General features: G+C 46.0%; 1 protein-coding gene across 7 annotated transcripts in view; it reads left to right on the forward strand.

The window, feature by feature from the left end:
• Positions 1-14,268, forward strand: part of LOC308462189 (uncharacterized protein) — a 138,031-nt gene that overhangs the window by 29,318 nt on the left and 94,445 nt on the right. For 4 of the 7 annotated variants that reach the window (XR_013979056.1, XR_013979057.1, XR_013979058.1 and 1 more), the window contains exons 3-4: positions 7,665-7,783; positions 7,929-8,149. Coding sequence is in view for 2 of the 7 variants with exons in the window: in XM_080979585.1 (XP_080835711.1) it covers positions 10,829-10,992 (164 nt within the window). In the remaining 5 variants the exon portion in view is untranslated. Of the gene's footprint in view, positions 1-7,664; positions 7,784-7,928; positions 8,150-10,794; positions 10,993-14,035; positions 14,218-14,268 lie in introns of those variants that run through there. The other 3 variants (XR_013979060.1, XM_080979585.1, XM_080979584.1) reach the window with 2 other exon arrangements.

Raw genomic sequence — 14,268 nt, forward strand, 5'->3', positions numbered from 1 at the left:
TCAAAGAGCTTAGCTTTAATTATTGCTGACTCACCTGGCCAGGTGTGATTCATTAGCCTGAGGCCCATTTCTTTCGCTCTGACCTTCCCCATCCCCCCAACCACACCTGCAGCCCAAGATTCTTGTCTTCATATGAATGCAAATTTTTCGTAGGTCTGTTATGCTCCTTGCAAAGGTGCAAATTTCATCCACCCTGGCTTGGATCTATTTATATAATTCCCAGTGCTTCGTCTATACCAGTCAATTGCGCATAAGTGGAGGGAAGCCTGTGCTAAAACAGATTAAAATCCAGAGCATTTCTAAGCATAAGGGCAGGCTTGTCTAAGCAAGAATGTTTTTAGAAGGCATTGAAAATAATACAGGGAAGGCATCTGCTCGATATCAATAGGCAGGGAGTTCCAAAGATGCTGCCACACTAAATGACTGAGTTCTTCCTCAGAATGGGTATTATGTGGCACTTGTAGTAGTGCCAATTCCACTGATCAAAGTGGTCGAATGAGCACATATGAGGTAAGGTGATCTCGTAGGTAGACTGGTCCCAAGTTATTAAGGGCTTTGTATACTAATGGCAAAGGGATGCGGGTGGCGCTGTGGTCTAAACCACAGAGCCTAGGACTTGCCGATCAGAAGGTCGGCAGTTTGAATCCCTGCGACGGGGTGAGCTCCCATTGCTTGGTCCCTGCTCCTACCAACCTAGCAGTTCGAAAGCACATCAAAGTGCAAGTAGATAAATAGGTACCCCTCCAGCGGGAAGGTAAACGGCGTTTCCGTGCGCTGCTCTGGTTCGCCAGAAGCGGCTTAGTCATGCTGGCCACATGACCCGGAAGCTGTATGCCGGCTCCCTCGGCCAATAAAGTGAGATGAGTGTCGCAACCCCAGAGTCGTCCATGACTGGACTTAATTGTCAGGGGTCCCTTTACCTTTATACTAATAGCAACATCTTGAACCTGTCCCAGGAGCAGATCGGCAACTACATTTCAGATCTCTGAGCGCAGGTGTCATGACAAGGTCTCATTCCTGTCAGCAATCATGCTGCAGCGTTCTAATTTTTAATATTCTTTGGAGAGCTTACCGACTTCTTTCACAACCAGTATATAACAAGTATACCAATTTTCCTTCATCCAATGTTAGAGGATACATATTGATAACACAAATATCAGCAACACAGGAAAAGAGAATGATTTCCAACCAAATTGTTTACTTCATTCATTCAATTGTGCAAGAGTTCTAGGGTTATCACCTTGGAGGTTTTTTGTTTGTTTGTTTTTTTAAAAGGCCCAAAGGTGCACAATTTAACAATAAATAGGTTCTGGGCATTCAAAATCTAGCCAGGCCAGCCAGAAACCAGTTTGGGGGGAATCCAGTCTGACTGGAAGCCAGGATTGTGCTGTGAGGCTCTGGATGACCAGGAAATGAACCCAAAAGGCAGCCATGGAATTAAGCACCAAGCATGAATGTAATTCCTTGAGCTGAAAGATTGTGATCTGTTCTCCTTCCCTTTGTGCTGTGCTAAAGAGGTAAAGGGTAGGTATGGGGGAGAAAGGGGATTCAGTTCATTTTTAAAGGCAAACCTACCTAATTTGCACCTTCCAAATCAACACGAGAACCGCAAAAACACAGCCATTCTCTGAAGTTCACACTTAGCCAAATGTTGTGATGCGTTTCTCCAGTCAAGCAACATGTACAAAAATACATATGCTGGGTTGCAGTGTCCATAAAGAGGCATATATTACTGAAAATAGCTTGCACCATCCACAATTGCTTTGCAAAAATGTGCATTTTGGGAAGACTTGCACATAAGCATGCGTAGATTGGCAGAAACTTGAGTTGAAATGTTGATGGATTTTCATGAGACTTAATGTAAATAAATAAATAAATAAATCAGAACGATATGGAAATGTGAACTACGGATTAGAAAAACGAGTAACTGAAACTGAGAAGCTGACCTCAGTACTACAGTGGTACCCCGCAAGACGAACGCCTCGCAAGACGGAAAACCCGCTAGACGAAAGGGTTTTCCGTTTTGGAGGCGCTTCGCAAAACGAATTTCCCTATGGGCTTGCTTCGCAAGACGACAGCCCATAGGGAAATCTCAGGGACAGCGGGGAAGCGCAGCGCGTCTTCCCCACTGTCCTCGGACCTCCTCCGAAGCCGGGCGGCGGGGCGGGAACACCTCCCGCCGCCGCCCGGCTTCGGAACGGTGCTCCGAAGCCGGGCGGGGGGGAGGGAACACCTCCTCCCGCCGCCCGGCTTCGGAACGGTGCTCCGAAGCCGGGCGGGGGGGAGGGAACACCTCCCGCCGCCGCCCGGCTTCGGAACGGTGCTCCGAAGCCGGGCGGGGGGGAGGGAACACCTCCCGCCGCCGCCCGGCTTCGGAACGGTGCTCCGAAGCCGGGCGGGGGGAGGGAACACCTCCCGCCGCCGCCCGGCTTCGGAACGGTGCTCCGAAGCCGGGCGGGGGGGAGGGAACACCTCCCGCCGCCGCCCGGCTTCGGAACGGTGCTCCGAAGCCGGGCGGGGGGAGGGAACACCTCCTCCCGCCGCCCGGCTTCGGAACGGTGCTCCGAAGCCGAGCGGGGGGGAGGGAACACCTTCTGAAGGCGGGTGGGGGGCAAAAGTCTTTGCTCCCCCCTGCCTGCCTGTCCCGGAGGGCTTTTGAAGGCAGGGGGGGGAGCAAAGACTTTCGCCCCCCGCCCGCCTTCAGAAGAGGTCCAGGACCTCTTCTGAAGGCGGGCGGGGGGCAAAAGTCTTTGTCCCCCCTGCCTGCCTTCCCAGGGGCTTTTAAATCGCCCCGGACAGCGGAGAAGTCCTCCGCTGTCCCGGGGCGATTTTAAAATGCCGCCCGCCAGCATTTTAAGATCGCCCGGACAGCGGAGAAGTCCTCCGCTGTCCCGGGGTTTTTTAAAATGCTGGGGGTGGGAAGAAAAGCCCTTGTCCCCCCCCCCCCCAGCCTTCAGAAGAGGTCCGGGGACAGTCTGTCTGAAGGCGGTTTCCCTAGGAACGCATTAATTGATTTTCAATGCATTCCTATGGGAAACCGTGCATCGCAAGACGAAAAACTCGCAAGACGAAGAGACTTGCGGAACGAATTAATTTCGTCTTGCGAGGCACCACTGTACATGAATCCCAGAGGCAACAGGAGATGCCTAAGCTTCACTAGGGTGCTTACGCCAAGAGCAGGCAACTGCCCCTTTAACTGATCTCCTCTAAGGATGCGCAGGTGGCACTGTGATCTAAACCACTGAGCCTAGGGCTTGCCAATCGGAAGGTTGGCGGTTCGAATCCCTGTGACGGGGTGAGCTCCTGTTGCTCGGTTCCAGCTACTGCCAACCTAGCAGTTTAAAAGCACATCAAAGTGCAAGTAGATAAATAGGTACCGCTCCGGCGAGAAGGTATATGGCATTTCCATGTGCCGCTCTGGTTTCGCCAGAAGCAGCTTAGTCATGCTGGCCACATGATCTGGAAAAACTGTCTGCGGACAAACGTCGGCTCCCTTGGCCAGTAAAGCGAGATGAGCACCGCAACCCCAGAATCGTTCGCGACTGGACTTAACTGTCAGGGGTCCTTTACCTTTTTAAGGATGTGATGCCTACCTAGGACACACACCTGAAATATTTCAGCCCTCAGTAGGAGTTGTTTGTGTGTGAAGATAAGAGCATAAGATCCCTGCTGGATCAGACCAAAGGCCTAACTAGTCCAGCACCCTGTTTTCCACAGTGGCTAACCAGATGCCTGTGAGAAGCCCACACAAAGGCAGTAGCCCTCTTCTTCTGTCCTTCCTCAGGAACTGGCATGCTGCCTCTGGCCTTAGAGGGAGGGCCAGTCCAATATATTTTGCTCCCTGTGACCACAGACAAGATGGCACCCCAGCCATAGTCTTTATACAGAAGCCAACTGGGCTGCCAGTCGAATCTTTCTTCAACACTGTTGATGGGATAGAAAGTCTCTTGATTGTATTTGTTTTAAATTGCTGTTAACTCTTCAGAAATAAATAAATTGTTGTGTCCTTGGGCCAGTCACAGCCTAACCTCCCTCACAGGATTGTTGTGTGGAACAGAGCCGGGTATTCCACATTGAGTTCCTTGGAGGAAAGGCAGGATATAAACTAAAAATAAATAATGACGGGTTACAAATAATCTTCACAACATCATCTTCCACTACCCCTGAAGGCAGTAGGCTAGTTTAGCAAGTCCAGGTCAGCTCTGTTTTCAAGGAAAGGGGAATGCCCTGGCCCTTAGGAGGAACAGGCCGGAGGCTGTCACCACTGCCTCCAGCATCTACCACCTGAGGTGGCTGATTTACTTTGCCTAATGGTAGGGCTGGCACTCTTTGGAGAACAGGATGTCAGAAAATGTAGGAACAGTATGGACCTGTTCTTAATTCTTTCGTTAGATGGCACAGATTCTCTCATTCAAATAGGCGAAGTAATCTCATTTATTGAACTAACTTCTATCAACACTGGGGCATGCAGTAGTTGAAGCTCTGCATAACTCTTCATCAAGCTGATTAAGAGTTCAGTGTAAGCTTGTATATTTCTACTACAACCACAGATTGGTGCAACAGAAGGATTTATCTTAACCTATTTTACATCTCGTTCTCTGCTACCAGCAGAACATAGACTATTGATTAAACAAGACCTTTCAAAACGAATTTTCCTTTAGGTTAACCTGCATGGAGAATCTCAGGGATATGTTTTATTTAGTGCACGTGAAACATCCACTGTTTGCAGGCAGGCACAGTTGCGTATGATAAATGCCTCCCACTCCATACAATTCTTAACGCCGCTGTGAAATTAAGACAAATTCTCTTCCTTGTTTGTTACCCTCTCTAGTGGAAACGGACAGGTATTTATTGGGAGATGGGGAGGAGAGGAGAGGAATATTTCTTATAGGTTAGCAAGTTAGCGTGCCAGGGAATTTTCCTATGTGGAACACCATCTGGTTCTGTGATGGGCAAAAGTGTCATTCCTCATAACCTGGAAGGGATGGTTTGAAAATTCTTTGCCCGCTTAGAATAAATGGAGAGAGAGGGAGGGAACACATTCTGAAAGAGAAGCCTGAGCAGGCTGGGCGTGGGCACCAAAGGGTTACAGGCTGTTCTGCTGCGTTCTCTGGAGGCAGGCAAAACCAAGTGTGAGACAGTGAGGTCAGCATTACCTTCCACTGCCTGGGGCCCCTTGCCTGACAATGCCGACATTCCAGCACATTCCAGCCTTCCACAATAAGAGCCTTCATTGCTCGTATTTCCTGACCCCTCTAGATTAAAGCATGTGAAGATATATATATATATATATATATATATATTGCTCGGCACCACAAACGCACATAATACGTTGCACCAGAAATAGACGGATGGGAAACTGTCTGCAGCTGTTGCTGTATAACACTCATGATCTGTGCCAAGCTCATCAGCAGAGGGAAGCATGTGGGGTGAGGGAAGAGAGGCGGCGGCCGCAGGATGTGCAGCCCAGGAGTCCCGGGATGCAGAGCCGGTGGGAGAACTGCCATATTGCGCGGCACCGTTTTCCTGATCCTGAAAGCCGCCTGAAAAGCGAAGGGAATGGAGAGATAATAGAGGAAGCGTGAGGTGTAAATGCCACCCCTATTAGAGATATTGCATGTTATCTGTCTGTTCAAAGAGGTAACCTTTTAGTTCAGCTATGGGACTCACTCACACAGGAGGCAGTGATGGCTGTAAGGAGGACTATGCAAGTTCATACAGAAAGCTATCAATGGCTACAAACCACGATATCTATGCTGTGCCTCCCTGGCCAAAGGCAGTTAATGCTTCTGAGTACCAGTCGATGGAAACCTCAGGAAAGGAAGACTCCTCTTGTGCTCAGATCCCGCTTGCCTGTTTCCTGCAGGTATTTGGTTGGCCAGTGTGAGAACAGGATGCTGGACTAGATGGGCCATTGGCCCAATCCAACAGGCTCTTCTTATGTTCTTTGTAATGTCTTTAAATGAAATGTTTAAAAAAGAATATATCTATGTAAATGCCGTTCTTATAAATTTAGCTCACTTCCTCACTAAAACAGGAGTGGGAAAGTGGATCCAGAGGTGGCCAACCGTTTGTGCACCCACCTATCAATCGATGTCATATGATGTCAGGTGATTTAAATGTCAAGGAAGAACTGGAAGCCCTCTCTAATAGGCTGTGTACACACCACAAAGCACATCTGAAGCACATTCTTTCCCTCAGAGCGTTCTGGACACTGTCGTTTGCCCCTCACAGAGTTACATTTTCCAGCAACCCTTCACAAACTACAGCGCCCAGAATTCTTTGGAGGGAGAAAATTGAAGGCTCTGAATATGCCTTCAAAGGTATGAGGGGTATACAGTCTTGGATAATTCAAACCATGGTTCCAAAGGGAGAGTCTTCCTTTGCAGTTCAATCCAGGGCTACAATGACAATGCATGTTATTACGCTCATATTAAAGACTGAGGTTGGGTGGACTGAAATGTGCAAAACAACAACTTGCTTAAATCTTCCAAGAAAGTTCATTGCAGCACAGGATTTAAACTCGGGTATTTATATTATTATTTAATATGTTCAAGTGTAGTATGGCCTGCCTTTAGCTGGTATGTATTATGATTTTTCTTCTGTTCACCTGTCTTTGTGGTTCTATAGTAATTTGAAAACTAATAAAAATAAAGTAAACAAAAATCTCTTGGGCTTACCCCCAGCTAATTTTTTGATATGACTGCCATCTCTATCTCTTAGACCTATCCTCCTCGACTGTGTCTAATCCTGGCTATCAGCTACTATAAGCCATGATGGCTAAAAATAGAATAACTATATTCACGGGCAGTAAACCTTTGACATTCACTTCTCCGCGACAAACAACAGAGAAGAGCTCTCTCCATCATGCCCTGCTTATAAGGCTCTGACCGACTGTTGCTGGAAAGACTTTTGCTTTACTATATGCACCTCTGTCTGATCAAGCAGCACTGTTCTTATACTCTTAGATTAAGAGAAGGAAACAGACAGAACCCATCAGTGCGCCCTAGATAGCATTTGTTTGTTTCAAAAGCCCGGGCTTTATAATTCTGGTGGCAAACTGAGGTCACACATTGTTTGGGGCTGTCGAATCGCAGATATGACACATGTTATAAATAGGCCATCTCTGCACATTGCCTCTTCAAGGTGTAGACTGAAATGTTGATGTTGAGTTTCTTCAGGGAGAAGGTATCAGATGGGTGAAGTTCAGGGAAATTTTTGTTGTGGTCCTCTCATCTCACTCAGGGGCATAAAGGTGAGGACCAATAGGCAGGAACAGCATCCTCTAGGGCCTAGAACAGACTGGATAGGCTTCAGATTTGTGGGGTCTACTTGGGTCCCCCCCCCCAATAAGAACCATGAGGTACGGTATACCAACCAGGGCCAGGTGCAAAACAGTGGCTCAGCCAGACTGACTTATGCTAAACATGAAGGCTCAGGGTGTTTCTTGGCTCAGCCCAGGCTCACAAGTCCTTTCACACAAAAGTCCTGTCCTGATTTCTCCCCAAGCATTCCTTTTTCAGCAACCTAATTTAGGAGGGGAAAGCTTATTGGTTGTTGCTCATATTAGACAATTAGGAGCCACAGACCCTTGCCAATCTATTTCAAATCATCCAAATATCTATTGACAGATACTGAACTACCTTCTGCTTACTGTCCAACAGTGAGGACCAATAGGTCTGGTCAGTTTCTTTGTGCCCTAGAATGATGTCCCAGAATCCTTTAACAGTTGACCTGAAGGAAGGTACTGCCAGGAAGTCAACAGATTAAAGCTTCCTTGAAGGTAGGAATTTTGAAAACCACTGCTACCATAGGAGATGCTTAAAAAAAATAACTACAAAATATGACTTATGGCCATACAGTTGGACTTTCCCCCACAATGTGCTCTTCATACATTCTTCTTTCTCTCTCTCCCCTTCTCTTTTCAGCTTGTGTTGTTGAAGGCTTTGATCTCCTGAATTCCTGTGGGCAGCTCTGGCTTGAGCAGTCTACCCTTCATATGGCCCCTGACCAAAAGATCTCAAAGCTTGGAAAGCAACAGAGAGGGGGAAGGCCAGGCAGAACAAAAATAACCTTCCTGTAAAAACAGCTGTGTCTCCCTCCTGCCCACCCCAAGGCACACAAGGGGCCATGTGGACAAGTTTAGAAGGTAAAACTCTAATCGGGTGCTGGGAGGAGTGAGGCCAAAAGTTTAATGTAGGATAAAAATGCAAACCCCTTAAATCTCTTAGTGTTAGGCTTTAACCTTGCCTTGACTCTGCAGAGATAGCACTAAGGAAGGATGAGCTTGTATTAGAAACAGAATTCTCTCTCTCTCTCCCTCCAGCCCTTCTAAGCTGCCTAGCACCATTACTACAACTTACCAATGTAGAGTCAATCTTCCATATTGATTTCTCAGTCTGTTAAGGGTTGGGCACTCGTTTCCCCCACTACTCCATTAATGTAAGTGTAACTGGAGCACTGGTGTGGCGCTAGAATGATCTGAGCATGCATGCTTTCTTTACGGTGGATTTAATGTGGGCACTTGGTCGCAGGTAATTCTGTGTTAAATCAGATTTACGACTGCACTATATCCTATGCTGCTTTTCAGCTGCTGCCACTCAAGGAAAGGCCTGAGCTGGCATAGCACAGCAGTGGAAGTACCATCCGGTGCCATCTAGCTACCTTATGCTTGCCAAGGGGATGCCCTTTGTTTCCTCCTTAGTGCAGAAAATCCTGGGTGCTTCAAAGCAACGCAAGTGATCCAGGACCACTTCATTGGCTATTTAAACACCATGCAGACTGTTGTCAACAACAGCCCTATTTTTGTGTCTGGGGAGCCAGCAGAGCAGCCTCTACTTCTGTGCTTGGTTTCTGATAATAAGGAAGAATAAAAATAGAATTTCAGGGTCCTGAGATCCCATCTGTTGCATGAATCATTAATTAAGACCCAGCGTGGTATAGTGGTTAAAAATGTTAAGAGCAGGATTGGAAAGAGCCTGGTTCAAATCTCCCACAAGTCAGGAAGCTCCTCCTGTGGCACAAGGTTTGGAGGGTAGAAGGCCCGGAGAGGCATGTAAATGGTCCAAAACAGCTTGAAGAAAAGGGCAGGAGAAAAATGCAGTCAACAGTAATAACCAATCAATATACAAATCCAGCCTCCGTGCTTTTAATAAATTGACACGGCTTCCTAGGAGCTTTCCGTTGCTATTTTCTACTGTTTTAGATAGAGTTTAAAAGAATACATAAAGCAAACACTCCAAATGCATACATACACATATGTGTACACACACCACTCTGTATGTCACCCAGCATCTATTTATACATATTATTGCGATAAAAGGATTAATGATCACTGTTGGTTCTTTCGGCATGTCTGATGGATTTCCAGTCTCTTAAAAAATCAACAATGGATACTTTGCTCCCCATGTCTCACCCACATTCCTCCTGTAAGTTTCCCCAAGTACAGCTAAATCCCACACTTCAACACAGGGGACCATTATCAGGCATTTAGAAAGATCCTGCTGAAGGCCTAAGAGACAGCCTTTTCCGATGGTGGTCCCTCTTTAAGGAATGCTCTCCCAAAACAGAGTCACCTGATATCTACAATAACAGTGACAGGCAAAGGCTTTCCTTCCCCCCCAGGCATTTGATTGTTAATTTTCTCTGCTGTTTGGAGGTTACTACTGCTGGTTAACTTATAGTGGCAATCATGCTGATATTGTTAGAGGGTGGTAGGCATTTTCTTATTATCTTGAGAAGTGGTGTATGACCCCGTTTTAGTGCTTTGTTGTTTACTGCGCTTTTGAAAAAATGTTTTTTTTCCATTTTACTGTAAGTAGCCTTGAGACAACAATAACATAACAAAGCTTTGTTCTGAATTCACATACTGTATTCTGTTAACCACATCCTTTCTGTGTTTGCACACTGCTTGGACCCCCCCCCCCCAAATATATATATATATATATATATATATATATATATATATATATATCTCAAAGGAGTGCACACTGCTATCCCTTAATTTTGCTTCTTTTTCCAGCAACTGGAATATTTTGCTGCAGAAAACTGATTTTGGGTGTAAGCTGCTCATTTTAACAGCTGAAAATTTCCCCAGACCAGAATAAATTAAGTCTGGCCCATCTTTCTAGCACACTGAATTTTCTATAATTAAGGGAACATAAACCCTCATTGTTTTCCTGTCATACAATCCCCAAACAACACATTGGATGATGATATTATTATTATTATTATTATTATTATTATTATACAACTCGGTTTTGATAATTTCATCCAAAATGCAGCCAGAATGTGAGCTTTCCTTTACAAGGCGAAAGAAGGTGACATCCTGAGACAGATTGTGACATGGCAACATTAACAGAATGTTAATTCTCCAGGATTGGGCGAGAAATTGATTTGGAATCGAAAGTGTAGGAAACCGAGCCTCAGTTTTCTCGTTGCCACCTTCTTAAATGCAAACATCCCCTCTCGGTTATCCGGGGGGGGGGGGGGGCAGGCATATTATGGGCGACTCGAGGATGCATTAATTGGGCAAGGGCCACGTTTCCTTCCTAATAAACAAAGGTGTCGGGCCAAAGAAGAGCAACTCCACGCTCCCTTGCCAGGCAGAGGCCGCGGCTGCTCAGCAGATGGATTGATTCGGGTGGCGAGAAAACGATATTTAGAGGTGCCTGAAAGCACTTGGCAAGTTCCAGGGGCTCGAGCCACCCTAAAGGGGTGTGTGTGTGTGTGTGTGTGTGTGTGTTTGAAACAAGCAATCCCAAAATAATGCCCCCCCCCCAAACCTGTACAAAAGTAGTTCACAAGCAGCGTATTGTGTTTGGGGGGAATGAATTATGAGACAACAGCTGAGCAAACCAAAAAAGCAGCCGCCGCCATTCTGGCTTTGAGTAGCGGCGAGAGCGCCTGTCAAGGAAAAACTGGGCGCGACGTGGAAGGAGGAGCCATCGCGCCTTTTCCCCGGCATATGAAACAGGGAGCCGAGTGCGGCAGGTGAGGGAGAGAGATGCCATGCAGAAATCCCCCCTCCTGCCCAACTGGGAATCCGGTGGTGGGTGGTGGTGGGAATGCAGTAAATGGGAAATTGGTCCCCGGCACAAAACTCTCCCAAGCCTGAGGGGAGCCCGGATGGCTGCCAAAGAGTGAGAAAGAAAGAGTCCGGATATCGGGTTGCCTCAGGTCCCTCCCGCACACATGCATTAAGCGTCGCCCGGTCTCTCTTGATGGTGCAGCCATCCTGATCTGCTCGCCCAAAGCTGACGTGGAGATTATAGGCGGCCTTCGCCGAGCATTCCTTGGGACTGCTTGCTGCATTCGCCAACCCTTTGCTTGGAGGTGGGGTGGGGTGTTACTTTAGCAATCTTCCTGCCAGTCGTTCATTCGCAATGCATTTCCCCCTCGCTTTGCACACAAAAAAAGTGCTTATCGCAGAATCACAGAATTGTAGAGTTGAAAGGGCACCCTGACCGAGGACCATCTAGTTCAACACCCTGAAATGATGCTAAAAAAGGGGATATGTCAGTTGCACTAGGGCAACAGAGACCTTTAATCTGCTTTAACCTCGCAAACCTAAAATTCTGCTTGAATCCTTCCTGCGATATGGTGACAGTCTGGGGCAGGGCCGGATTTAGGTTCGATGAGGCCCTAAGCTTCTGAAGGTAATGAGGCCCTTTATAATAATAATAATAATAATAATAATAATAAATTTTATTTATATCCCGCCCTCCCCAGCCGAAGCCAGGCTCAGGGCGCTAACAACAATAAAACAGTACAAAAGTACAGCATAAACAACATTTTATATGTCCTGCTGTCCTCTGTCAACAAGTCACTTTTTTGTGTTGAATATATGTTATACGTGATATGAATATGGTGATATTTTAGGGAGCAGGCTAGCAGGCGGGGCCCATTACTTACATCTTAGGAGCCTACACAACACATAACACTGTTGCTGTATTAGGAAATAAATAAATAAATTGTCCAGTAGCACCTTAGAGACCAACGAAGTTTGTTCTTGGTATAAGCTTTCATGCGCATGCACACTTCTTCAGATACACACACATGAAAGCGTATACCAAGAACAAGTTTAGTTGGTCTCTAAGGTGCTACTGGACAATTTTTTATTTTTTTAATATATTTCAACTGCATCAGACCAACACTGCTACCTACCTGAATCTAGAACTGTTGCTGTATGTAGGTTTTATTTTATTTGTTTTTTATCTTATATTTTGGAAATGTACATCCAGGTTTTTTTTCTTTAATTTTTTTGGGGGGCCCAAGAGACAGGCCCTATAGGAGCTATAGCTTGTTTAGCTTATATGTAAATCCGGCACTGGTCTGGGGTGAGGCACCCTCCCCGGTTGGTACATCAGCCTTATTCTCTAGTGAGAAGCTATGTTAAGGCTACCAAAAATCTATCAATCAATCAATCAATCAATCAATCAATCAATGTAGGGCTGGTGACAGTGGAAATTTATTATAATTCATTTATATCTTTTAAAAAAAAGGTTTATAAAGTATGGACCCTTTACTGGAGAAAAGCAAGCAAAGGGAAGTGCCCCTTTTATGCCTCTAACATTAGAAGTAGCATGTAGGATCTGCAACAAAATTTTGCAGAGTAAAGCCCTGCTCAGGTTCCAGCCACCGCCCATGCTCTTTCCTAGGATATTCTACTATGTTCCCTAACCCCTCTGGTTTTTTATTCCCCCCCCACCCTTTTCCAATATTCAAACAGCATTTTGTGGCTGCTCAGCATGCTCAGTCTTTGCTGGGCTCTCTTCAGGGATTCAGACTTAACATGCCCTACCCCACAAATCCCCTTCAATTCCTCCAAGCCTGCAAATACCTTTCTTGTCTCTGTGGATACTACCATTTTGGCTCAGGATCCGCAGGTGTAGAATGATATATGATAAGTTGCTGTTGTTATTCATAAATAATAATGATGCTGATGATGCAGTATTTTTGCTTTACAGAGCAGCATCAAAAAAAGAGACAAGGTACATCCCACAAGGATCTTACAGCTGAAATATATTATTCCAAACTTTTCATTTTCAGTCAACAGAAGATGGCATACATCAGTAATACTTGGCATCTCAGAAGGGTGCCATGCTTGACAAAACTCGCTGAGTTTTGCTTTTCTCAGGTGTTGTGCTCGGGAAAAGATGGCATTCCTTCCAAGTGCTGCATTCACATGGCTACTGACAGCTCCCTTTAAGCGACTGTGCAGCAAAGTGTTGACTGAAGTGTGAAAAGCCGTATTTTAAGGCCAGCATAACCAAAGCGTGACTTCTGGATCGAAACCAGAAAACAGAGGAAGTGGGGTGGGGAAAGTAAGGAGAATTCACGACCCCAGGGTTGGCCTTCTTTCAGACTGAGTTGCTAGTTCTTGATTTCTTACAGTAGCCACAATCCATTCAAAGCCTCTTCTGTCAAGAACAGCTTTTATTTTTATTCAGATGAGCGAGTTATTATGTGCTAGATTCATTGGTAAACTGTACATGTAAGCACAGCCAATACGTCACGGCCACACTGTTTGACCAAGGGCAGAGGATGCCGATAATCCCTGGATCAGCTGTCCCAACTGAAAACAGGAAGAAGGAGGCCTGGACGTTTCTTTAAATGAGCAAATTGGATGAGGCTCTGGCAGTGCTGACTTACACTGAGTCAGCAGAACCACACAACTCAACAAAGAATATTTATTCACACATGAATTATTCAGCCGGCTTGAATAGCATCTCTGCAACAGCAATTCTGCAAGCAAGTTATTGCATACACATAGGCAGTCGTCCAACCACAGCTGCAAAGCGGAATCAGGATAGTTCTCTTGACCAGTCAAGTGGTGGTGAGGAAGCCTTTTGCTTCTGGGAGCCGCTGAGGCAAAATAGTAGTCAGAGCTTCCTTTACAAAGTGCTGGAAGTCAGCAAAATGACACGGAAGTGAGCTTTTTATTTAGCCTCATGTGAAGGTCTTCTGTGACAAATCGAGAGGTTTTTACCTATGCCCCACCCCCTGATTTTAATTTTATTTTTAAAGAGACTTTTGAGCAAATCTCTGTTCCGGAGACTAAGATCCGAACCAACAGACTCAAGTTACACAAAAGGATATTACGACTAAACATCAGGAAGAACTTTCTGACCATAAGAGCTGGTTCAACATTGGAACAGACGGCGGACTCTCCTTCGTTGGAGGTTTTTAAGCAAAGGTTGGATGGCCACCTGTCATGTATGATCTGGTTGAGATCACCCTGCAGTACAGGGTGATGACGTTCAGGGG

Source organism: Podarcis pityusensis (genome assembly GCF_964106645.2).
Source record: "Podarcis pityusensis genome assembly, chromosome: 1".
Classification (NCBI taxonomy): Eukaryota; Metazoa; Chordata; class Lepidosauria; order Squamata; family Lacertidae; genus Podarcis; species Podarcis pityusensis.